The sequence below is a fragment of the Cryptomeria japonica genome, chromosome 10 (genome assembly GCF_030272615.1).
Source record: "Cryptomeria japonica chromosome 10, Sugi_1.0, whole genome shotgun sequence".
Lineage (NCBI taxonomy): Eukaryota > Viridiplantae > Streptophyta > Pinopsida > Cupressales > Cupressaceae > Cryptomeria > Cryptomeria japonica.
This window is the reverse complement of record NC_081414.1, coordinates 827,801,348-827,828,554: the sequence shown is the minus strand read 5'-3', so window position 1 is coordinate 827,828,554 and position 27,207 is coordinate 827,801,348. Positions and strand designations below refer to the sequence as shown.

Genomic DNA, 27,207 nt, shown 5'->3' with positions numbered 1-27,207 from the left:
AGATTTTCCCAAAATAGTAAGTGTTTCAAAATGTCAAGGTTTGGGCAAAATAGGTCAGAAAAGCACTTACTAAAAATAGAAACTTACTGAAAATAGTAAGTTTGATTTTTGGCAAAATGACAACATTCTAGGACTCAATAAAATCCCTAAAAATAGGAACTTTCTAAAAAAAGAAAGTCGCTCCGTTTTGGCTCAAATTTTATTGGGAGGTTCCTTGAAGGGTCTTGATTCCAGTCGTATGTTCATTTTTTCCAAAGCCCTAATAGAAACCCCTAAAATCTAGGACAAAAGGCAAAAAACCCTAAAAAAGGACAAAACGGGCCTTAGACTTCACCAAACTCGCTCAAACGAAAAGCAGATTAAACCCAAATGACCCTCGAACACCTACAAAGCAAAGAGACTAACGAGACTGTTGCGAAAAGACCCCAAAAAATGCAAGCCAAAAAACCAGGAGGGCCTAAAAAGTAGGGGGTCCCCATTTGGAATGGGGCGATGTGTGAGAACATCACAACACTATGGAAATGCAATTAAATATTAAAAAAAGTAGTTTCGATTTTTTTCTCCAATTTTTCACATTTTTTTGTAAATCCGATTTTTTCAAAAAATCTTATACTTCTGTTCTGTCGATTAATTCCCCAACAGATTAATGCTTCTTTGTATAGTACAATTGCATTCATTCAAGACAAGATTTGACCTATACTTGTTTTGTGTGATGAGTACCAGATTGACAAGGAGAAAACTATTCCACATTTACATGTGTTGATGGACATTCCTCAGCAAACTTTGGTGGATGGATATATGATGGATAAAATGAAAGCTATCTTCTTCAAGTCAACAAGTTCTATTTCAAAGGATCATTTCGATGATTCTTACTCATTCATAATTTTCATGAATGGTGTTCATGATCAAGGCCCGAACTGGGAAAGCGCATTTGCCACATGTATAACTGACTTGACACTCATGGAGTATAAGGTGGAAGATGCGCCAAGTGCATCAATGGACGAGCAAGACATCATCATGTCCATATTCATTGCATTCGCTATCAAGGAAATAGATATGGGGCACATCGTCCTGGATTATAGTTTGTTATAGTCTTAGGTGGCATAGAATTTTTCTATTTGCTCTTATTCCTCGCATTTTTTGCCGAGGATGTTTTATTTTCCATTGGTCGGTATTTAATAAAAGTTAGGGAATTAGATAGTAGTTGTAACTAACACTAATTAAGGTTGCTTTGAATTATTTTGGTTGTTGATTTCTCTTAATTTTAGTAATCAGACTGAAAGAAAATAACAAAGAAAATAAATGCAACACATAACACAATGCTATCCTGAGAAAACCTCCATCTTAGAGGTGAAAAACCCAGCTAGAAATCTCAGATCAAATTAGGTTAAATATAACAGCAAATTACAACATAGCCCCACTAGGGCATACAAGTAACTTATCTGATTCACAACTCTGATTAGACTTGATCAACTTGCCCAGAATTCAGATTCCAGACCATATGGTGATATTTGCATGCCCTAGGATGAATGTCTTCAGGTCTAGAGCAGATTCAGCAACCTTGAATCAGGTTCGGCACCCTAGGAGCAGGCTTGGTAGACTTAAGAGCAGATTCGACAGGCCTGAGAATAAATTTCTTAGACTCTTTAATGGACGAAGAAGGAAATACAATGGAAGAACAAGAGTTGGTTATTCAAATGATGAATCCAGAAGAAGGAATCAAACATTACCAGGAAATAAACAAAGAGCTTCAAGAGAATCCAATCAAAGAAGGGGAAGATAATAGAGGAAAGTCTCTAGGTCTATATCAAAATATTCCTAATAAAGCTATATATATATATATACATGTATGTGTGTGTGTGTGTGTGTGTGTGTATATAAATTATTTTTCTATAGCCCTTCAAAGATGATATTGAGGTCACACAAGGCCAACTCATTTAGCAATGTTGGATGCAGTTATCGTAGAACCGCCAATATACAACAAAGCATGGGTTTTTTCTTCAAATATGGTTGCTATGCAAGGCATGAAGACCTTCGAACTAAGTAGACTACATAATCTTTTGAGACTCTCTATATTGTAGACATGTACATTAAAGGTGTTGAGCTTCTCATAAATCTTACGTGATACTATGTCAAAATAATGTGTTTTTCAATGCAATGGAGAGTTTTTTCGGCCAACAAACCAAAAATCTTTGATGGATGGTGATTCACATATTGAACACATACATTCGATGAAAAGCAATTGTTTAACACAACAACAGATGAATGACTTGGTGTTTGTTCACCATGACCTCCTCCTAAAGTTCAAAAGGCTTGAAGTTAGAGTTTTGAAATACTTGAACTTGCAATTATAAATTGTGATCATTGTTTTGTTTCATTTTCAATTTCCAACTATGACTTCTATATGGGAAAAATTAGTTGCTGTTAAGAAAGACCAGCCAATTATGCTCAACAAGATCTGTCAAGACTTTTAGTGGACTACAAGTGATGATTACCTTCTCCACCCTAATTATTTTGATATCTTAACAAAGGAAAACATTGATAGCAATGTGGTTGAAGGAAACAGAGGAGGTCTAATCCAAGTACTCAATCATCAAGTCTTGCAGCCCTCTAGTGTAGCTCTCTTCATAGCAACAAGTCATTGGCTACATCTGATTTTTTGGGAATTTGTACTTAGCTTGAAGGTGACTTTGCACAAGTAGATTGTAATTGAAATCTTGAAAACTATTAGCATGTAGTTATCATTCATGCACTATGCAATACATATTACGCAATGTGGTTGAAGGACACAGAAGAGGTCTAACCCAAGAACTCAATCATCAAGTCTTGCTGCCCTCTAGAGTAGCTCTCTTCATAGCAACAAGTCATTGGCTACATCTGATTTTTCGGGACTTGGTACTTAGCTTGAAGGTGACTTTGTGCAAGTAGATTGTAATTGAAATTTTGAAAACTATTAGCATGTAGTTATCATTTCTGCACTATGCAGTACGAGTAAACATTACGCAATGTAAATGTAATCATTGATATGAGCATAAATGAGAAAATCTATACTCCAAAATTCATGCGCTAAATTATCCTTTTTATTTGCTCTCTATATCTCTATCCTACTAAAATGCATTTAAATTTTTAAAATGGTAAACTTTTCTCCTTTTTGTGTATTTTTCTACATTTTTTGAAAATCTTATTTTTCCCCTATTTTTTCTTAATTGAATCCAGAGATTTTTATTTTTTTACATTCAACAAAAGATTTTTGCTGCAATGCTACAAACGACTGCAATAGGGGTTTACAAAATAGAATAAAAAGAATTCTATTTCTGATAGTGTTAATTTATATATATGGGTAAGAAATTTTTAGTCAAAAATTCTTAAGTTGAAAGAGATATCCCTAGCCCACTGTACCAAGTAGATTTTCACTGTCAAAAAATTTTAAGTGGAAAGCGATATCAAAGTCCACTGTACCAAGTAGAATTTCAAACAGCATCATGAATGAAAAGCACATATATTTCTACAATGCATTCTAATGTAACTGAAAGAAAGCCATACTTGTTTAACCACAAGAAGCAATAGAAGAGTAGGCCATTATATTAGAGATACAAGAAGAAAATTGGAACTTTGGGAGAGATCCAACATCATAAGCAGTTCAATTTTAGAATCCAAGAATAAAACAGGAAATTCATATCAAGAGATCTAGTTTCATGTGAAACATGCATACTGTTCCAATTCTTGAACCTTGTCATGCACCTACTGATCACTACAATAGGGTTTTTACACAAATACAACAAAAATCCCTTTCAAATAGCTGGTGGATATGAAATTTAGAATAATCAACATATTTTGTGTGTAAAGAGCATTGTACAAAGCAAAAGATCAACTGCATTATGAATAAAAATGCATATATGTCTGTAATTTATTCTACTGTAATGGAAAGATAAACACACCTGTTTTCCTGCAAGAGGCAAAAGCAGGGCAGGCCATAGAAATTGAGATAATAAAAGTAAATTGGCTAGCTGGGTTTCAGATTCAAAGCAACAGTTCCTAAGAGTGCCTGAAACCTGAAATAGATAATAATACTCCATAAGGCCTAGAAAATCACAGTTTAAAAGAAATATAACAAGGCATGAAATTAATATCCATGTTTATTTTGCAAGATAAACTTCTATTAAACCCAAATGGTAACTTGGGCCTGTGTGGATACATCTTGAGCTTCACCAAGCCATCACGAGTATCATCAAGTTTGTTGATATGTAAAACCATGTTTGAGAGAAGACTATGATGGCTCAAAATCCATGATAGGAAAAAAATGGCCATAATAGCAACAAAGTAGAATGAACCCACAAAAAAAATCAAAAGGGTACAAAGAATCATTGTTGATCACTAGGACAAGATGACCACAGCTTTGCATATTCTTGTGTTTGCATTTGTCTTCCGAATATTATAGCATACAGATACTTTCTTTGGGTAGGAGAGATGGCACCATATAGAGATGCTTAAGCTTTTTATCACTACAAAACTACATTTCGTAGAATGTTCTCAAATCCCAATGTGGAGGATACAATTGTGAGTGATCTTGGCAACTTCATCTCATTAGAGAATCACAATCTTAGAGTTCTTTGAGACAAGTACAAGGATGATCATATATGGCAGTACCTCTATAGGCAAGTTTCTATTTTCCCAACCTCTTGCAATCAAAATTCTATCACAAGTAAGCATTATCTATTTTTATCTTCTTCCTATTCTTTCCCATCTATATATTATGTTTTATAATTACAAATGTTGTATTGACTTTGTCTCCAATTTCAACAGGTTGAGTATTCTTCTACAGTTGAGTGGAACTAAAGTGCATACTTCTTTATAATTTTATCCACTTAAGCGCAACCGGTTGGCTGCAAAAGAAAAATGGAAAGATTTTGTCTATACATTCCAACTTGCGTCTCTTGTCACATAAGGAAATTGACTACAATCAATAGGCAACAACGAATTGGGATGCAATACCTAAGTGGGCCAACTTGGATTCTAAGAATATTCTAGGCATTGGTGTTTTATCTAGATTCCGAATGTATGCAGCTGATAGGTAGGCAATAAATAGCATTGAAGTTCTATATTCTCAATCTTTAAGAAATTTCCAACTTTTTGTTAAATCTAGTGATTTTCTTAGCATCACTTATGAAATAACATTTACACATGTATTTTTTCTATTTAAAATGTTTACCTACTTCTTGAATACGTGTGGATACTTTCTTAGTACTTGTAACAATATTGTGAGTTTTCAAGTCCTATTGATTGAATTTTAGTTTTTTATTAATTAGATATATAAAAAAAAATTGTTTATTTTATGTATTTTATTAATCGAATTACATAGCTTTATGATGATAAACAATAAAGAAGATAGAATCGTAGCCATTAAGGGTATGTGACCATATGGATTAAAATATACTGAAAACAACTAAAGATCTATAATACATGCAAATGCAATCTTTCATAAAAACTTATATCAAACAAAAATATATTCATAGCCCTAATTCCTTCACAATCAATATCAACCACAAAGACATAACCATCAAAAAAGAGTTAAGAGCATAACACGCATACTCCCTTCCTTCTCAAAGTACTTGGTGAATCAATTTGTCGAAGTAATTGTTTCAAAAGACTCCACTTAGGATCTAATAAGAGCTTTCTCCCTGTTTCCATCCGAGATATGTTCATAAGGATAGATCCAATGTGTCCATATGGATCCTCTACTCCTAGATAAATTACAAATAATAACCTATTAGCATAATAAAAGAAACAAATTGTATTGTGATTGATTAGCACAAATATGTCAAATGAGAGTATATAACAATTCATCAAAATATGTTATATCATTGTACTTGAGACAAACAATCAAAAATATCCTAAATGTAGATATAAGAATAGCACAAAGATAAAAGTACATAAACCAAAAGCCCATCAAAGAAACCCTAATTGAATATAGGATTATAATTCAATATAGATAGAAGCAACAGGAGTTATAGCATATACTTGACCACATCACCAATTCTGTCAAGTAAACTAAAAGCTTCAATGTTGATAGTTATATGAGAAAACCAATTGTTTTCATGCCATGCATAATAATACTAAATCTTGCTTAATCAAGAAATCAAATAAAGCTAAGGTTAGTAATTGTCTATGTTTTGAATCCTAAACCACAAATTGAATATTAGAATATTGTAAAATAAACACATCAACTTGGTAAGTTCTGTTACAAAATTAAATATCACTTATTGAGCAAAAAGTAAACAAAATTACACAGAGCTATGATGTGCAAAGGATTGTATATATGACGAACTTAAAATAAAACTAGTTTCTCGAACAGCATAATAGAGTAAATAGGATCTTTTGTCTGCAGTACTTTTACACATGCATACAGACTATTTTCAATAATCATAAACAATTAACACCACTGTTTAATAAAATGGTGCCAAAAACCTCAACAATTAGTTTTAACAAACAAATTGAATTCGCTTTGAACCTTTATCGTTTGGATAGATTGATAAAAACCCTTTCAGAGAGGGAGTTATTCCCTTTCTCCTTACAGGACACAGAAATGGGTGACCTAAATGTTAAAAACAAGCTTTTGTTGTGATCGGAACGCTAATGAATGGATACTTGCCAGCAGCCTCTCAAGCTATGAAATTCAAGGTAGATGGAGAGCATTTTGATGAAAACTTTGCAACTCTAGTGTCCAAGACTTTATGTATAAATTTTAAAGGATTTATTTTTCTCTACAAGCTGCCTGGAATCTAAATGGACTTCAGCTTCATCAGTCCTACATAATAGATCGTTCTATCTGTTTTGACTCCATTATTGACACACCTTCATATCACAGGATGGTTGATTTCTCGCTTGTCAAATGCCTGTTTGCATTTTGTTCCCATGAATATCCACGAAACTTTGATAGCACTTCTACTTGAAAAATGAAAACACATCACCAAACTGTCACCTGTACTCACATATAGCTCCCATGAAGATATGCAAGTACAACTTTGAAAACATTGCTTACTAGTAATTAAAAAAATATACTACTTCCATAAATCATACCATCATTGTCGTTAGATGATCAACCTGCACTGCTCTCTTCTTCCAATAAAATAGTACTGCACATGTCACTACTAGAAACAATGTCACCTCATTTTCCTTCACATTGATCAAGTATATGCATCATCGCTATTTTTCCATATTGTCCATTTTTCAACTTTCCCAATTTTTACATACCAAGTTCACTAGTTCGCAGACTTGGACTCACAAAAACTAGGCAAGCCCAATATTTTCAACTTGCCATAAACTCTAGCAACTTTAAAAAATACGTAAATTCTTTAAAAAACGATATATTTTTACAAATTTCAATTCAAAACTGCATGAAATGAGCTTACAAACCATGATCAAGTGTTTCATGTTAGATTCAATTCGTGAATACAAATGGATTACAAAATTGCATCATCTTGCAAAATCAAATACAATAGCTAGCTATTGAAAGATAACTATCATGATGGATTACAAAATTGCATCATCTTGTGAAATCAAATAAAATAGCTAGCTATTATAATGGGTTGAGGACTTGGCTCGATTAGCGAGAGCTTTCTATGGTAAGCAGGAGATCATGAGGTCCAGTCTCTCCCAACCCACATGGTACCAGAGTACGTATCGCACCAACGTCACCAATCACATTAAAAATTTTACCCGACACTCTACAGTTAACTGGGGAGCAGCTACCTGTTGTGACGTTTTCACACATCGTCCCATTGCAAATGGGGACCCCCACTTTATTTTGCTTTCTACGATAGTTGTTGAGTCTTTTGCTATTAGCCTTTGCTTTGAAGAGGTGTAGTATCTTAGGTGCACAGGAGGTAATCAAGTCATGTCTCTCTCTTTGGGATGAACTGAGGTCAATTTGTTTTCAAGGCTTAGGAAGTGAATGATTCACAATAGACATCATCTTTTGCTTGCAAAATCAGAAAAGAAATGCAAATTTGGATAAGGTAAATTGTTTTAGAGAGTGTCAACAATTCACCTTTTGATTGCTCAATTGAAATGAAGTCAAAATTCGGCTAAGGCACAAGATTTCAGGAAGCTCAATTGATGGAAGGTAAAGAAGGAAATCGGTCACTTCCAATGAAGAGCTAAATCAGCGACTTGATATTTCATTATTTTACTTTGATTGCCTAGAACAATTACTGCCTTAGGCTAAGAAAATGAGTGATCAAGCATTGGAAATACTTCCTTAAGCTAAGGAAATGGGCAATCAAAGCAAGGGAAATCCTTCCTTAAGATAAGACAAAATGTTGGAAATCCTTCCTTAGGCTAAGGAAATCAGCGACCAAGACATGAGGGACTTCCTTAAGCAAAGGAAGTAGATGATTTAAAGAAATAAGCAATGGCCACTGCCCAAAAGATGTGTGACTTAAGGCAAATCATTTTGAGATACACTGAATGGGGCCCGCAATTTCAAAGGAGACGTTTTTATCTAAATTTCAAATTCAAGATTCAGGCCGGTCTCTTGTTTTAACTGCAAATCATTTAATGTTGAATCACAAGTCGGCCTTGTGATGAGGTATCGCACCCTATCAAGCAACTATAAAGTTGTGTTTGATCATTTCATTTGATCAAACACACACAATCGATATTGCAAGCTCATAAAGGCAGCAATTCAAATCATCCATATCATTCAAGATTATCATTGCTAGAAGGCAAATTCATTCTTTATGGGTGGCGATTTTCATCAAGACTAAGGTGAAGTCATTGGAGGCATCAAACTTGATCACTTTTCACAGCGAACTAACCTCTCTGATCAGCAAATTTGTCATCAAAGGCAGCAATTCCACTTCTAACCAGATATCGCCAAGATTGTTATTGCAAACCACAACAATTCCATTCATTGTTGAAGACGATTTTGGTCAAGGCAAAGTCTCTAGAGCATAGCAAATTGACTTCCCACATCAGCGAATTGATCAAATTAGGCATATAAAGTGAAAATAAGACCTGATTACAAGAAACTCGGAATTAGTCAGACCTCCAAAAGATCTAAAATCAGGCCACTTGGAGTAAAGTATCAAATGAAAGAGTGTTGTAAAATCAGCATATATCAAGTGTATTTGATAGTCTTTTGTTTGTTTTGCAGGTGACTAAAGAAGAGGATGAAAGAGTAGGCTGTGGATAGCACCAAAGAAATCATCACAAATTCAAGGCCGGCAACATGGGGAGTTCAACATGTCCAAGGCAAAGAGTCAAGTTTTACAAGCAACATCAAGGCAAAGAGTGGTGATCAACATTAAGCATTCAAGAAAGGACTTTTACACAATCTTGAATTTCCTTTGGAAATCCAAGAATCATTGCCAATATAGCTAGATGGAAGCTCCAAGGCAAAAGAGATCAAGACAGGAGATAGTTTCAGAGGAGTTAATCAAAGTTAGAAGATGATGCAATTTGGGAATATCTCCCACTATCACCTCATTCATTGATTAATCTTGGAAATGTTGAGTATTGAGAAACATGCCTCAATTCATTTACAACCTGTGATGAGTTACAAAGATCAATCCAGCTGAAGTGGTGCCCAGTCATCACTTATCCAATCATATCATTTCACGATAAGGTGTCCAGATTCAATGTACCTAGCTCATCCATCAAAGAGATAACTACCACATGGGGCACAAAGTCCAATGCACCTACCGTCGTCATCTATTGGTCAATTATTCAAAGAAAGACATGTGTCCCATCAATTGTAATTTTATCATTGGTCAAGCATTAAATACTTTGCGATGGGTGTACCAAACCCTATTTAGGATTTCTATCTTTCAATCTTGGCCATTGATTGTGAATCAATCTGAGCCACTCAATTGTAATAAGAGCACTATATAAGGCTCCACTTCTTCATTTGTAAAGAATAATAGTTAATAGCGAGTAGTCAAAAATTCATAGCAGATGGTTAGAGTAGAGTAGGAGGAGAAGGCAAAGATTGTTGTCAAGACTTTGTTGTAAGCAGCATGTAAAATTCATTGAAGATATGGTGAAATTCATGTGTTGATTCAGCAATTTGCATGGTCTCTACTTCTCATCTGATTTTATTATGTTGTTTAGATGAATGAAAGAACTTTGTGTACGATCAATGCTGAAATTCATACATCCATACTACCAACACCATGTCGATTGTAAAGTGTCTTGTGTAGTCAACACATTCCTAGTGTTAATGCATGATAGCCTCAGTAAGATAAATGATTGAATGAGAGATAAATGAAGTCTCTCATTCAAACATTTATTATCATGAGGGGGCACGATCAAGTGATGTCTTGATCGGCCATGTCCATGATTGAATGAGAGATAAATGAAGTCTCTCATTCAAACATTTATTATCGTGAGGGGGCACGATCAAGTGATGTCTTGATCGGCCATGTCCAAAAGACATGGCCAATCAAGGCATCGCTTGACCATACCCAGCCCACTACATATACCAAATGAAATGTGTGAGAATGGACATTTTGAAATAAAAATGCTCCTCCTCTTCTGCAACATAAAAGAAGACAATCAAATATATACAACAATTCAATGATAGATAATACATAGAAGAAGATAAATTTTAATTCTGATCCACAAAATTAACATGGTATCAGAGCCAGGTTTCCTTCTATAAAGCCTAACCGCCTGAAGGAAGATCCGATTAAGATCAGATTGATATCTCCTTGAAAGTCTCGAATATGGCCACATTGCAAGAACTTGTCCTCTCAAACTTAAACTACAAGCGTCCCTTGCTAAAGTCAGAAATTCAGACGTATGTTCAGAAAAATATGTTCTCTAGAAGAAACTCAAGATACCTTGTGATTGAGAGGGAGCTTACTAATCAAGATTGAGCACTTCTGAGGTAAAAATTGTAAATATTGATTATTATTATTAATACTAATAATTATTTTATGGGCCATGTGTAAATCATAAGGAAGTGACGACTTCCAAATGATTTCCACTTGTATTTTTGAGGTTATTGGAAGGTGACAATCTTACAATAACTCAAGATTGTGGATAGAATCGCCAACTGAGGCAATCCACGTAAAAGCTTGTGGATAGAATCACCGACAGAGGCAATCCACACAAGAGCTCATGGATAGAATCGCCGACTGAGGCAATCCACGTAAGAGCTCATGGATAGAATCGCCGACTGAGGCAATCCACGTAAGAGCTTGTGGATAGAATCGTCGACTGAGGCAATCCACGTAAGAGCTTGTGGATAGAATCGTCGACTGAGGCAATCCACACAAGAGCTTGTGGATAGAATCGCCGACTGCGACAATCCACACAAGAGCTTATGGATAGAATCGCCAACAGAGGCAATCCACTCAAGAGTTTGTGAATAGAATCACCGACAGAGGCAATTCACATCTTGAAACTATGGTCCCAAGATAAGCATCATACGATTTATGAATATTGCTCCCAATACCTTTTACATTTATCTTACCTAGCTAAGAGGGAGTGTTAATGCATGATAGCCTCGGTAAGATAAATGATTGAATGAGAGATAAATGAAGTCTCTCATTCAAACATTTATTATCGTGAGGGGGCACGATCAAGTGATGTCTTGACCGTACCCAGCCCACTACATATACCAAATGAAATGTGTGAGAATGGACATTTTGAAATAAAAATGCTCCTCCTCTCCTGCAACATAAATGAAGACAATCAGATTTATACAACAATTTAGTGATAGATAATACATAGAAGAAGATAAATTTTAATTTTGATCCACAAAATTAACACCTAGGAGTAGAATAGCTTCCTCAAACCATATCCTTTTTCCTTTTTTTTCAAATCAAGTTAATTTCCACATTCCAGCGATATTCAAAGCATTCAAGCATTCAACGTAAGTCCACCTTGTGATTCTAGCAATATCACATCAAACAACTGAGTCTATCCAAGAGCATGTCAAGATCTAACATACAAGAACCTTGGAGTCATCCCATTTTATCACGCAGCTTAGCATTTGGGGAGTCTTTGTTCAAGAGAGGAAAGAATACTTAGTATTTTATTATGTGTTGCATAGTGCATAAAAACACCATCAACACTACCCAATTCTTGCAGTCTACAAAAAAGATAACTATCAGGAATTTATGATGATTGTCATTGAAAATCATCATCATAAATTGCATATCTAGGCAAGTAATAAATTACAAATTTTTACAATTTCCTATTTCTCGCTCTAGTAAAAATTTGGGCAATAGAGAATGTAGTCCTCACACTCGATTGTGGTTGCATACTTGTCCTAGAAGTTTCTACTTGTGACTCCACCTTGCTTCTAAATGACAATGACTCCTCTACCATATCAATGTTATCCAATGACAATGCAATCTCCCTTGGTTTTGTTGCATCTCAAAATCAACAATCTAATTCTCTGTAAAATCAATTAAATTTTAATAAATCCACAAGTGATGGGAAAAACTTGTTGGTAATTTTCAGGATAATAAAATGCTCGAGGGTAGATAATCCTAAGGGAAGAGCAAGCAGAAATAGTCAACTTGGCTCTTTGGCTAACATTCAAAGTGTTTATGAGCCCCAGAATTTTGTAGAGGCAAAATGTAAACCTAAATGGGAAAAAGATATGGAAGATGAACATCAAAGTCTTGTGAAAGATAAGACCTGGGTTCTTTCAAATCTTTCTTCAGGGAAGAAACCCATTAGTGACAAATGGGTGTAGAAAGTAAAGATCAAAGTTGATAGAACACTTGACAAGTACAAAGCATAGTTGGTGGCTAAAGGATTCTCGTAGAGAAAAGGTATTGTTTGTGAGGAGACCTTTTCTCCCATGGCTAAGATGGGCACCATCTGTCTAGTTCTATCCCTAGTAGCACAATTTGGTTGAAAAGTCCATCAAATGGATGTGAAGAGTGCCCTTCTCAATGGACACTTGAAGGAAGAAGTGTACATGACTCAACCTCAAGGATTCTAGGTGGTGAGAAAACAACATCAAGTATATATACTGACAAAGGCGCTTTACGGTCTAAAGTAGGCACCCAAGGCATGGTACATAAAGATTGACAAGTACCTAGATGAACAAAGGTTTGAGAAGTCCTTCAAATCCTAACTTGTGCGTAAATATTGACAAGTACGTCACAAGGGTAAAAAATGAACATCATCCTTCTAGTCATGATATCATCATAACAAGTAGTGGGGCACATTTGCTTGAGCAAATCAAATGGAATTTGAGCAAGACTTTTGGTATGATAGACTTGCGCCTCCTAGATTATTGCCTAGGTGTAAAGGTTTGGCAAACAAGTGAAAGTATTTTCATTTCTAGGTCTACATTTGCCACAACTTTGTTGCACAAAATCAAAATGACAAATTCCACGATCATGTCTACACCTATGGAGAAAAGGTTGAAGCTTTCAGTCAATATTGAGGCAACTAGTAGGCAGCCTTATCTATCTTACAGCTGCTAGATCTGGCTTGAGATATGTTGTGAGTTACATTTCCAGATTCATGACAACACATAGAGCAAAACATTGTGTTGCAGCAAGGAGGGTGCTAAGATTTGTGAAAGGGACACTCAACTTTGGCATTCTATATAGCAAAAGCAAAGATCCTAGGCTGGTTTGCATATTTAGATTGGGCAAGTTAAAGAAGTTCACTTTTGGGTATGTTTTTAATTTTGGTAAGGGTGCAATCACATGGACCAGTAAGAAGCAAAAAGCAATAGTACTTTCCTCAACAAAAGCAAAGTATCAGGGAACAATGAAAGCAATATGTGAGGCAATCTAGTAATGGAGGATGCTTTCAGACATGCAAATTCTCGGGCAAGGCCTTCACCCTTGTATTCTGACAATCAAGGGGTGCTAAAGCTTGCCAAGAATCTAGTCTTAAACAAGTGTACAAAACATGTCGAGCTTCATTGTCATTTCAAAATTTGAGTGTAAATCAAGGTTTTGGCAAATTAAGGTAAAGGAGTTAGACGAATACAAAATTGCATTTTCATTGCCTCAAGGACTTTATAAATGTAATGTTTTGTCATTTGATTTGTGTACAACACCAACTTACTTTCAAATAATGATGGACTGAGCTTTAAGGCATCTGTAAGAAATTTGTGTAGTTTATTTATATTGATGATATTATTATATTTTTTAATAATAATATTTATTATCTATATCATCTTGAACTGTTGGAGCAATGCTCCTAGGCCACAATGACAACATGCATAAACCTTCACGGAGAGAACCGAATCTATCACCAAATGAGATGAAATATATTGAACTGAGATGAAATATATTGAATTGAGATGAAATACAAATGTACATAAGACTACTTATATAGGCAAGGCAACAAATAATGGAGGGCACTGATTGAGACGTGTCCCAATCAAATGCAGTAGGTAGGGTAGGTATTGACAACTACCATAGTGCAAACATTAATGCTACCTAGTGTTGACGTGTATTTTGTACACTGCCTAACACAGAATAAAATACCCAAGGGTACCTTATCCTCTCTTGAATAAAGCCTCTGATTGCTGAAGATGTCGCGAAAAAGGATCAATCAGGATGACTCCAAGGTTCTTTGATGTACGGTCTCTACGTGTGGATAAGCACCAGTGGTCGTTGTGAATGTTGTTTCATCAAGGGGCCTTACGTATCCGAATTCGCAAGAACAGAATTTCCTAATACTAATGAATTCCCAAAAAGATCAAAAGGTAGGGTTTGCAAGAGATAGATTCTAATCTAATCCTAAGAATGACTTCAATGTAGGCTAGACTTGGTAGGATTCAACCAATTTCAGTATTGCCAAGGAATTACAACTCTACTGAGATTGATGCGATCTTCTAAGGTGATTATTGATTTTCAAATCATCAAGAATCATAGACACTACCACGAAGGTACATATCGATGGTTCAATAATGATTGAAGGTTTAAGCAATCCAAATATTTCCAGTTGACCACACAAGGCGTCCTTACAATCAGCAAGAAGCTAGTGGTTTGGAACGTGAATCTCACCAAAGATCAAGCTCAACACTTAGTCCTTCAAATTTAAATACTACTTCGACTGAGAATGATTCAAGAAAGTAAACCATGATGAAGATAGCCACAAGAATTGCAATAAAACACCATAACTTCAATATTTTATTGATCTCAAAGCCAAAATAGACAACAATTGCTGGGAATTCTTTCTTCAATGCTCAATCTTGCTACAAAATAACTTTCTTCTCTCTAATATCTAATATCTCCTCTAATCTTCTATTTTCTAATGACAAAATGAAAATGAGTGAGGGTATATATAGCATCCTCTATTACAATGAACGGCCCAGATCAAAAGAAGATCAATGGCCAAGATTATGACACCTAAACCCTAATTAGGGTTTATTACAAATAGTCCCCTTTTTATTCAACAACATTAAATGCATAGCCAAATATTTAATTGGCACAAAAATCTAGGAAACATAGACCAATGATAATTAAGGTGCCACATCATCTATAACAACCTTTCTTCTAGAACCTTATTTCCTTTCCAATGCTCTTTCTTAGCATATGCAATGAATCTAGACACGATTCCTTCAATCTCAGCAATTGGAATCTCGGGAAGATTCCTCATTCGTTCTTCCAAGTGGATGACCTGATCGAAAGCCTTGAGAAGAGCCGCATCCCATCCAGGTTCAAGTTCTTTGATTTTCTCAATCAGGAGCATGGTAGCAAACATTTGATCCCGTTGCTCATCTGTGATAACATTCTCCTCTTTGCAAAAGATGACCTTGACTCTTTCTTCTAATTCTTGAAAATCCACATCTGTCTCAACTTCGATCCTCCTACCAAGAATAGTACATAACACTTCGAACACCTTGTCTTGAATCAGATGGATGACCTCTTCAACATGATTGCATTTGGTACTGATGTCTTCGAAAAGAACTTCCTTCATCTGGAGTAAAGTTGACCACTAGAGTAAATTATGAGATCCTCCATCCATTATCTTTTCTTGTGCTAGGATCTTCCTTGATGTTTGCCTGATTACTTGTAGAACAGGAATGATAACATCCTTAGTATGAGCGAAAGCAACTACAGTTATCATTAGGTTGTGGATGATCTCAAGAACCTAGATAGCTCAGTGAATTGTCTGCATCATTCTTGTTGCAAATTCAATGGCAACTGTGTGGGATTTGTCAATCCAAGAGCTCATAAGCTGGACCAAGCTCTTGACTCTCTCTGCCTCACCAACTGATTCAAGGGGAAGTGCTTGCACAGGAGATACTGCTGGATCTTGTCCCAAAGGCTGACTGAGATGGCTAAAGTAGCCTCTCCAAGCACCGACCTCTCGCTCAAGCTTTCTATTCTTTTCCATTTCTTCTTTAAGCTTATCTTTAAGTGCCTCAAATGAATCAGTTGCCTCATCCAGTGTCTGCTCAGCGATGAGTGGACCAAGTTCAAATGTTTCTACATCATACTCCTCTGCGAGGATCTCACCTTCATACTTGTCCACTGCTGGTGTAGCTATCTGCAATTTCCTGGATCCTGTCTCATCTCTGATCATCTTGGACATCTTAGTGGCCTTCCTCCTTTCTGTCACTCCCTGAGAGTTTCCTACAAGGCTTTCTAAGTCAATCACATTATCTTCATCCTCGATCACAATCACCCTTGTTAGTCTCTCCTTCAACCAATCTGGAATGGTAGACCTCGTCTCTCTAACTTGTATCTCTTTAGGCAAAGTCTCTTCTTCTCAGAGAGGAGATGTCACTTCATCATTATTCTTGTCTTCATGTAGCTCATTGACTTGGGGAGATTGACTTGATGAACGTTGAGATACCTGTCCTTCTTCGTGTTTATCATTCTGGACCATTGATTCCATAGATTCCTCGACTTCAAGTGTCCTTTTCTCTTGTCTTACAACTTGACTTGTCCCTTTTTCATGTCGAGAAGATGTGCCGGATGAGCGATCTCGATTGGCCTCTTGCTTCCTCTTGGAAGATTCCCTCTTCTCAGGTCTCTCTTTCCTCTTCGAACCTCTAGGATGAGGATTGCCTTCACTTGCACTTCGAAGGTTGCCTTCACTTGTGCTTTTAGGATGAGGATTGCCTTCACTTATACTTGCTCCTCCTTCCCCTGGTCTTTCCTCCAAAGTAAAAGTCATAGATATGTTCTGTTCTCTTAACTTTTGATGTTGCACATCAACCCATTTGCGAGTACAAGACAAAACTGGAGCCATCAAAGCATCTAGATCCAAAATCTCAGGCTCGTTCCAATCTACCCTCACTGTCTTGTTTTCTCGGTCATAAGATGATTGGAGATGTCTGCCATTGTCCTGAGCTTGATCGGCCACTCTGTAGACCTTGCATCTCCTAATGAAATCTAAAGGCAATCTGGAATGCATCTTTCTTTTTACTTCAAAATCATCTGAGAGATTCATCCAAAAGTCCTCTACCTGAGATTCATGCTTGTACTTTCTACCAACTGTTTCTTCTATATACCCATAGGGATCAAAATTCTCTCTCAAGGCAAAGAATGAAAATGAATATAAGGCCAACTCCCTCTCTACGTCATCCATGGCTAGAGCATTAGGACATACCTCAACTGAATTTCCTAGTATGATAGGCACAGGAATCCCATTTCCATGCCTGTGTCTGAATGCCTTCGCATAAGCTGCTAACTGCCTAGTCACTTCAAGTAGTACTATTCTGTCTGTCGGATATCTCGGCAACATGTAGGGAGGTGAAGGACACCCATGAACTCTAATATATGTAAACTTCTGGAATTGGATGAACCAGGCACCATACCTCTTTACAAGCTCTTGTGCATCTTGAGATAGCCGATTGTGAATCCCACCTTGCAATGTCCTGGTGATGTTCATCGTGAAGGTATCATTGACTAACTTGTAGTCACTTCCAGGTGGATGATGCAAATGGACGTAAGAATCACAAACTCTGACTTCCCCGGGCCCTCTTCCGATCACTCCTCTATGAGGTAGTCCTGCATATTCAAAACTCCTGATCAAGGCATATATGATGTATGAGCTCATGTGGAAGGACTTGGTAGCCTTCAGTCTTCTTAACTGCACGTCCAAGCAATGGCTAATAATTCTAGCCCAATGAATTGTTCCTTTTCCTTGAACTATCACTTGGATGAAGTAGAACATCCACTTCTCAAAATAGAAGGCTTGAGGAGCCCCTGTAACTCGGTTGAGCAAAGTTATAAAATCTCTATACTCCTCCTGGAAGTCGATCCTATGTGGTGTGTTTGGAATCTTGCTTAGGCGAGGATGACTTTTGAGTAACCAATTCTTATTGATGATGCTTAGGCAAGCAAGTGTCTGGATCATCTTCGTACATGGACCTGGCTCCTTCTAGGCTTTTATAAATCATATCTCTGTGCTCCGGAAGATGGAGAGCCTCACTTATAGCCTCCTCTGAAAGGTAAGCTAAAGTGTTCCCTTCCTTGGACACGATTGATCTTGACTGTGGGTCATAATGGCGAGCACACTCGATCATCAACTCATGGCACTGGACTGCTGGACGAAAACCAGCCGCCTTGATAATGCCACTTTCAATTATTCTCTTTGCGACAGGTGATGGCTTTCCAATGTAAGGGACGTCTCGAAACTTCTTCACACTGAAGTTTCCCAAGTTGGTATCTCCAATGTTGCTCCACTTTGACACGATCTTGGTCTCCAACTCTTCATTCTTCTGATCTTCCTTCATGAGGGCTGGACGACTAGTAGATGCTCCTGCCTTTGGGGTCGCCATCGTGACACCTACACAACATTTAATAATGAGTAATATACTTTGCAACGTAGAAGTATAGACTAGATTTTAAGTTTTAAATTTGGAAACTTCATGATAAATCTTTGAATTATCATTTCCTAAATTTAACTAAGCCACTTGAAATTCAAAATTCAAAATTCAAAATTGAGACTAGGATAATCTCGCCATACCTCCAATTGAGAACTAAATCTAAAAAATAATGCAAAATTAGGCGAGTTCGCTAGGCAAAATGTGGATCGAAGTCTTCAAAATGCGTTTCCTCTAGCAACTTCACCACCTCTAGCCTTCAATGAAATTCGCTCCTCCTTGGACCAGATTTCGCACCTTGTTGTTCTTCTGCAAATTGCACTTGAGTGAATGGATGAATGATGGATTAAAATGCTTCAAAACACCACTACTATATAGGCGCTCATTACCTCATTCCTCATAGGCCGACTTGGTGAAAATAGGCCAATAATAAACAAAATTAAAGAAGAGGCCGACTTGATGAAAAACATTAAAATAAAACCCCAAGCGCTCTATTTTTATTTTAAAATAATAATAATTAATTTCAAAAAGGCCTTAATAGTAATAAAAAACGATTTTTTAAGGCTTAAATTAATTATTAAATATTAGCGCACCCTTATTAAATGCCAAATTAATAATAAAAAAAATATTTCAAATTTTAGCGAATTTTGCATTTAATGCGATTTGTTTAAAGTACGTGCTCAAGTATGGGAAAATAGTAGACATGAATAACATCGCTCTGGTCCCTTGGAGAGGGACAGGAGCGCCCTTGCATTTTAGACCTCACATTTCTAGTTTTTTACATTCAAAATCCCATCCTTGACGTTCAAAATGGCACTTTTGCTTGGAATTTTGAGTTCGATTCATGTGATCTCTGGAAGGAACTTGTTTTAAAACATTTTCACCCTGGTCCCTTGGTGAGGGACAGGAGCGATTTCATCATTTTGTCCTTGGTCTTCGTTTTCCAAATTGCCAATTCATGATGTGAGGCAATCAATGATCTTCATTGTTCGTTCTATGCATGTTCAATTCGCCTTCTCAAGACAAAACAAGCCCTTCTAAGGATTTTCGCCCTGGTCCTCCAGTGAAGGACAGGAGCGATTTTTGTATTTGAGCCTAGGATTATTGATTCTTGGGGTCAATTCTTTGTTCACCATCTTCTTAAAGACATTTCTGACTTTGCACAACCTTGCCTTGACGTGGTCTTGGAAGGAAATGATTGCTTTTATGAATATCGCCTTGGTCCTTGACTGAAGGACAGGAGCGCCTTTTAGTGTATTGCACAAATTCTTAATCGTATTAACCTTGAATCACTTTCTAGAAGTAGAATATCACTCCCCACTTCATCTTGAGTTCTAGAAGCAAGAAATAGTATTTCACAATGCTAGGTAATTAAGTATTTTGAAATTTTCACTCAAGTCCCTTGGTGAGGGACAAGAGCGCCCTAGCCATTTTTCATCAATTTGGTGGTCTTTGTTACTTCATTCTTCCATGAAACACTTTAAATAATATTCCAATCTTGTGCCTTGGTCTGGATTCGTCCAAATTTGGAAGGGGAGGCTGGATAATGTGCTTTTCGCCTTGGTCCCTTGGTGAGGGACAGGAGCGATTTTGCAATTATAAGCTCACTTGTATTTTGCTAGCTTTCAAAATTATCTTCAACGGATTGATTACGCCCTCCTTCACTCATTTCAAACGTGAAACTTGCCTTTCCTTTGCCAGGAACTTGTCTTGAGGGAAAATCGCTCTGGTCCCTTGGAGAGGGACAGGAACGCCCTTTTGAAAATCGCCATGGTCCCTTAGAGAGGGACAGGAGCGTTTTTGGTCACTTAAGTTGATTTTCTTCATTGTGGCCCACTCAAGTTATATTCAACGGACAGAGCACACTCCCCTTGACCTCTTCAAATCGTAAAATCACTTAAATCTTGCAAGGGTAATGCAAATTTAGAATTCAAGCTCCGGTCCTTCAGTGGAGGACAGGAGCGCCTTTTGCCCTCTAGGTCAAATTGTTACAATTTTTATTTCAAATTTCCTTTGCTGGGGAAGATATCATCTCTTACAAGCCACGAACAAGAGCTCATATCTTGAAAAGGTCCAAAAGGGTGTGTATAAGGAAAAAATCGCCCTGGTCCCTTGGTGAAGGACAGGAGGGAATTCATCTCACTAGACAAGAAGTTCAACTTTTCATTGCCTTTGATCAAGTCTGGACATTCCATTATGCTCATTTCATCCTTCCTTGTGCCTTCGACGCTCTAACTTGACCAATCAAGGCCAAGAATGACCCTAATAAGCCATTTCGCCTTGGTCCTTCAGTGAAGGACAGGAGCGATTTTGTCTTGATCATTCAAAATCATCATCTTCAAACCTCCAAAATCCTTAAAATCTTCAGTTCACGTCCAATTGCCTCCCCTGGCGACCCTGCACAAAACAATAAAAGGAAGTTAGAGACAAATATGCACTTAAACAACATTTTCGCCCTGGTCCCTGGGAGAGGAACAGGAGCGATTTCATCCTTCCTTGTTAAAATATTCACAACTTAAATCTTCAGATCACTTCATCATGCAGGGTTAGGTCATCGTCAAGGCCCGGATCAGTTATCTTGCTTCCAAAAATCTTGGTCAAAATTCACCTAGACAAAATGCACAATTCCATCATTAAAATGCTAACACTTGGGCATAACTTGAATTTGCCTTCAAAATCCTGACTGGACCTAAGCTGAGATCCAACTGACCTTCTTGACAGACTCATCCTATTTCAAAAATTGCTCGGGAGGATGCTTAATAAACTTCAAAATTTGACTGGACTTGGCTTAAAAAAATAAAAATAAAAACATTCAAAAAAACCCTTCCAGGGTTTAGCCCTAACCCAGACAACTCACTCAAAATCCTAAAAAAAAACAGAGAGAAGAAACAGGCAAAACCAAGCGAAAAAGAGGGGGTCCCCATTCCAATGGGGCGATGTGTGAAATGGTCACAACACCTAGGAAATATGAAATTACAACTAATGAAAACCTATTTACTCCAACATGAAATATATGAAACAATTATTAAAAATGGTATCTGCCAACCAAAAAAATATTGGTTGAGAAATCTGAAATGGATTTCATTGGACTTCATTTGGACAAAGATAAAATGAAGCTACACCTCAATACGAAACAATCCAAGAATTTTTAGGTATAATATCTGATGAGAAACAAATTCAAAGGCTTTTTTGGTTGCCTGACTTATGTTTCACCTTTCTATCATGACTTGGCGAAAGACAAGGAAAGGATTCAACAAAGATTAAAAGAGGGAAGCACAAGATGCGATTCCAAGACTGCCCGTGCAATACAACACATAAAAGAGAAATGGCAATCTCCCATCCTTACAAATTCCAAAGGCACGTATATCTTTAGTTCTTTACGCTAGAGCTTCTAATAATACATGGTTTGTTATCTTCATACAGCAAAAAAGAGGTTTTCTATAAATTATAAACCCCTCAATGACGTAATTCATCTATTCAAAGCGTGTTGTCTTCAGGACGATGTGGAGGGTTTTGGTGCAAATCAGGGTCCCTCTTACAAGGGTATTGCCCCCTCTACAAACCCTAAAGATGGTGCATCCTTGCTGGTATGGGATTCACGCCCTAGGTGCCCTATAATTGCCAAGAATGGCATATGTCCGACAAACAACTTCAAGGCAGTTAAAGCACTCAAACAAGATGCTTCCATTCTTGTTCTTGAATTCACTGAAGAGGTAAAGAATGAAATAATCGATTGTGAAATAATGAAATAAAGAATGAATAATCGATTGGTCAAATTAATCGCTCTTGGGCCGAACTCCAAGAGCTGCATAAGTGGATCACAGATACATGGAAGCCTCGATCGAAAGATAAATTGGAAGTTAATCCCCATGTTTGTGGTTTTTTCATTTTGGTTTTTGATTGTGTGAAGGATCATGATGCCATTGTATGTGAGTGTTAGATTTTTGGACATCATATGTTACTGATCAAACCTTGGTACCCTACCTTCAATCCATTGAGAGAATCATTTTAGGTGAAACCCATTTGGGTTCATCTCCAAAACCTTCCATTACAATTTTGGTTCAATTCCTACTCTTAAGCTATTGCCAATTCCTTAGGTGATTTTCTAGCAATGGATGCAAAAACTTATGATTTCACTCACACAACCTTTCCACGAATCCTTGTGGACGTGGACATCTTGAGAGATCTCCCTACTAAAATCACCTTTAAGATTGATGAGCACTATTGGCCACGTGCATTAGACTATGAAGGTTTGTCCTTTTGTTGTCATAGATGTTTTGAGTCGTGCCACACAAATTTTGATTACTCTAGATCGACACTCTCCCTCGCCATTACACTATGGAAGCTACTCCTAAAAACTCTAAGAAGGTATATGATCCTTTGCCAAAATCTCCTTCGGGCCCACAAATGCAATCCTTGCTAGTGAAGGATTTGGTTGTTAAGAACCCCTTGCCTGGCATTGGTATTCAAACAAAAGTAAACACAAGAAAAGAGATTTTTCTTTAACAAAGGAGTTCAATGTCAATCATGTGATTGTGGATTTCACAGAGCTGAAGCCAATGCTCACTCACTTTTCAAATACCTACCACAACGCCTTGGGCCTCTCTTGTGGCATTGGGTAACTCTCCGAATGTTGGTAATGAAGACAACTCAAATCATGAATGGGCAGAAGTTAAGAGGAAGAAGCCCACCCCCCACCCCCCCCCCGCTCACCCCAAAACTCAAGCATTAAATGACTTTAAGATCAACAAAGAAAGGGAAAAATATCGAAGATATGAGCCTCTTGTACCTCCCCTATCCAAGAGTTGATCTTTGGAGACCCCTTTGAATCTCTTTTTTGCTTTTGTTTTATTTGGCACTTCTATTCAAGTGTCTAATGCTGCTATTATTTTTATTAAATTTTCATATTATGGGAGTGATCCCTAAGACTGCAATTTACCTATCCAAAAAAAATGGCATATTTCTACCAACTAAGAAAATGCTGGTTGAGAAATCTGAAATTGATTTCCTTCAACTCCATTTGGACAAAGGTAAAGTTAAGCTACAACCTCGATAAGAAACAATCTAGGAATTTCAAAATATATTATCCTATGTTACTCAAGGACGTGCCTCCCGCCAAATCGGGGTCATTCCCATTCAGAAACATCTTGAGGACATAGGGACGAGTAGAAAATGTCCCCCACAATCCCCAAAAAACCAACAAAAAAGTTGAAAAAAGTGAAAAACATCTCAAAGACAACTAGAAATTTGCAGGAAATCCTTGGGACAAATAGGGGATGTTTGGATGTCCCCTCATTCTACCAAGGACAGCTAAAGGCCAGCAAAAAAGAAAATCTTTTTATAAAACACACAATTAATGAAAAACAAAGGAGAAGGGCACCACACCACTTTGCACAAAACTTAAACCTAAAAACAGGATTATAATAACCAAAACAACAAAAAAGAGAAGAGCATAGCTGTGAGAAACCAAGTGAAATAAGGAAAGAGAAGTAAGAAAAGGACAAAATAAGATCAAGTCTCCATCATTTGAGGTAAGTTCATTATATTTTGTTTATTTTTACAAATTCTTTTGCATTTTTTTTGCTTTTACCAAAAAAAATCTAAAAATTAAAATACATATATATACATCTACACACATGCATATTTCGGTGCCCGTACCTAAGGGGGGCAAAATTATGAACCACTGTACCACATTCTGATACTCGTACCCAAACCAATAACTTAGCCACATACTTGTAAGTTGTAACAGCACAGGAATTAGTGATGAGATGCTATCACATACCCTTCTTAAAGCTTTTCACCCAATTGGATTTTATCTAGAGGAACCTTGGTGTTGTGTTACTTTCTTCTTTATTTAATTATTGCATTCTTTCTGCTATTTCAAATGTTATTGCTGTTTTAGTTATATACTGGCAGGGCAGCAATAAAGAAAATAGTAGGAGCGATTTAGTCTTAGATCCATAAAGAGAATAGGAATGATTTAGTGTATCACTATGGTTATCAACCATGTGGTTTATTGATCACCAAAATAAATATTCTTACAAGATTTATCCTCTAGAATTTGTAAACAATTATTTATCAGAATTAATTTGACTTTTATCCATTGCAAAACATGCATGCCTCAATCATTTAAGCTAATGAACAACACAAGACCATTTTTTATATTGCTTCCCAAGAAAATCATTAGGTGCTTAAATGAAATAGGAGCAAAACACACCTTCATTTTCACTTGAAGATGTGCTAAACAATCTCACAAGCTTGGCAATATAAAGACCTTGCAATTTTTCAGTTCCTGTCTACAAACACAAATCTCTTAGATCATCGACCGCAATCATCAACAAACACCCTTTTCATTTCAACAAACCAATATTAAGTTTAGTTGTTATTCAACATAATTCACATTCAACTTCAAAGAACGTAAACTATTTCAACAAAAATAAAAAATAAACATGAACATAAAGCCCTTATAAATTAACATTTTCTCAAGCGCTTATTTCTGATCAGGCCCCAAAATGCTGCTCATCATATAGACTAATGGGTCACTTAAATAATTTAGTATTGTAAGAAAATTTGCAAACAATTTATGAATACATGTTTATTAATTTTATCATAGATGGCTATTCAGATGTCAAAAGAAAACCACAGTAATAATTTCAGGTTATAAGTTTTAAGTTCTCAATTTTGTGATTTGAGTGAGTAACGAAGAGTAATCGAATTCACAATGGAAAAGTGGGCAGTGTAGAAAAACCTGGCATGGAATTCAAAGATGCCAAAGCAGCAAAATGGAGAACAAAAGAGAAGGATTCATCTAAGCCACTCCAAATCTATAATCCATGTATCACAGATATAGAGAAATGGTTGGCACACAGTTGTAAGATTGAACATGAACAAAAACGTTTCAAAATAGTGATTTACGCCCTTGGGATGAGGACTTTAATAACAAAAAAAATATTGTCAACGGAAGACATTTTCAAACAAATTGGAAACAGTTTAGGGGATTGCATCTGCCAAGCAAAACCTACAAAATCTGAATTGTCATAAACTCTTCCTCACTTACAAATTCTAAAATTGGGGGCAAAAGATTTTGGATATCAACCATGTAAATATCCCTTTTAGATTTAGATTACATCTATCACAGACATTTTGAGAGAGAGTATCTGGAAATGACTGAAACTGCTACCTACTGATGAAATCAGGCAAACATCCATGTTCTAAAAGAAGTGGCCACAAGAGAGTCTAAGCAAGAGTAGAAGGCCAGGAAGCCCCTTGGAATCAGATGATTAATTTGAAGCTTAAAGATAGACGAACAAGAGCTGTTCCATGGATAAATTCCAATGTTCCACGGGCATTGGGGATGCAGGGTGAAATATCCCGTCCCAATGAAGATCGAAAACAAGGAATATTTGCCGTCCAAGTTGCGTGTTATGCAGTTCTGAGGTTTGTGTTATGCTGATAACTTTTTCAGATTGTAATGATGACCAACACACATGAATATCTCAAGAATAACAGCTCCTAATTGATTCTTTTGACTGATAATTAACAAGAGATGCATATACAACTATCTCATGTGGAAATAAGTCAAACTAGACTTAAAATCAAAAGCTAACAACAAACTGACATATTGTCAAACACTTGTCACGCATCCTCAGATAATCATGAAAGATAGCATAATTAAGATGCAACTCCAAACTCTTCCCTCCTTTATTTCATTTGGCCATCTAAAGAACATTACATAGGCAGCTAAAGAACAAATACATGGACTGTCATTATTGATCAATTTTCAGACATTCTGAAGACACTTGGACTGCAACTAATATCATGCATTACAATGAAGACTAACTTGTAAATGAACCTGGCCAATGATGCCTTGAAGAAGCAAGCTACATCCGGTGATAGAAGGCCTCCAAAGAGTAATTTCGTCCTCCTTAGCAAATCGTTCCTGCTGCTGCAAATCAGGGTCTGAGATATCAATGAATGACAGCTGAAAGCACTCCAAACCTTCACCAAAATGATCGCCCCTATTGCTTGAGTGAAGCGCTACCCATAAGGAAGAGTTTTGATGCCAAATCGAAGGATTATGAGCAAAATCGATGATCTATGGCAATCTTGGTTCGATTCTGATTTCAACTGGTATGAGGCAGATTCTTCCACAATACTCCTCCAATTTATCACAAGATGAATCGCCTTAGTCTTCCAATAAAATCACTAACCTCCTAATTGGTATTTGAAGCTTCAATGAGGAGAGATGAGCAAAATCGGGGTTAGGGGCTAGGAAGTTCGATTTTAGCTTCAGACCTGAAAATGACCAGCAAGCTCATGATATTCCTCCAAAAATCTCCCAAGAGGATCGGCTATCCTTTCTTGACCAATTCGATATGCAAAGAATATCTAAATTGCCAATCTGCAAATCATCAATTCATCCACCATGGCAAACAGCA

At 36.8% G+C, this 27,207-nt stretch overlaps 1 protein-coding gene across 5 annotated transcripts in view; it reads right to left on the bottom strand.

Annotated features, from left to right (window-relative positions):
- LOC131076879 (uncharacterized) overlaps positions 1-27,207 on the bottom strand; it is a 165,229-nt gene that overhangs the window by 69,527 nt on the left and 68,495 nt on the right. For 3 of the 5 annotated variants that reach the window (XR_009113497.2, XR_009113498.2, XM_058014222.2), the window contains exons 5-7: positions 24,987-25,065; positions 5,590-5,741; positions 3,939-4,052 (exon numbers count right to left, since the gene is read on the bottom strand). Coding sequence is in view for 3 of the 5 variants with exons in the window: in XM_058014222.2 (XP_057870205.2) it covers positions 3,939-4,052; positions 5,590-5,741; positions 24,987-25,065 (345 nt within the window). In the remaining 2 variants the exon portion in view is untranslated. The remainder of the gene's footprint in view (positions 1-3,938; positions 4,053-5,589; positions 5,742-24,986; positions 25,066-27,207) is intronic. The other 2 variants (XM_058014223.2, XM_058014224.2) reach the window with 2 other exon arrangements.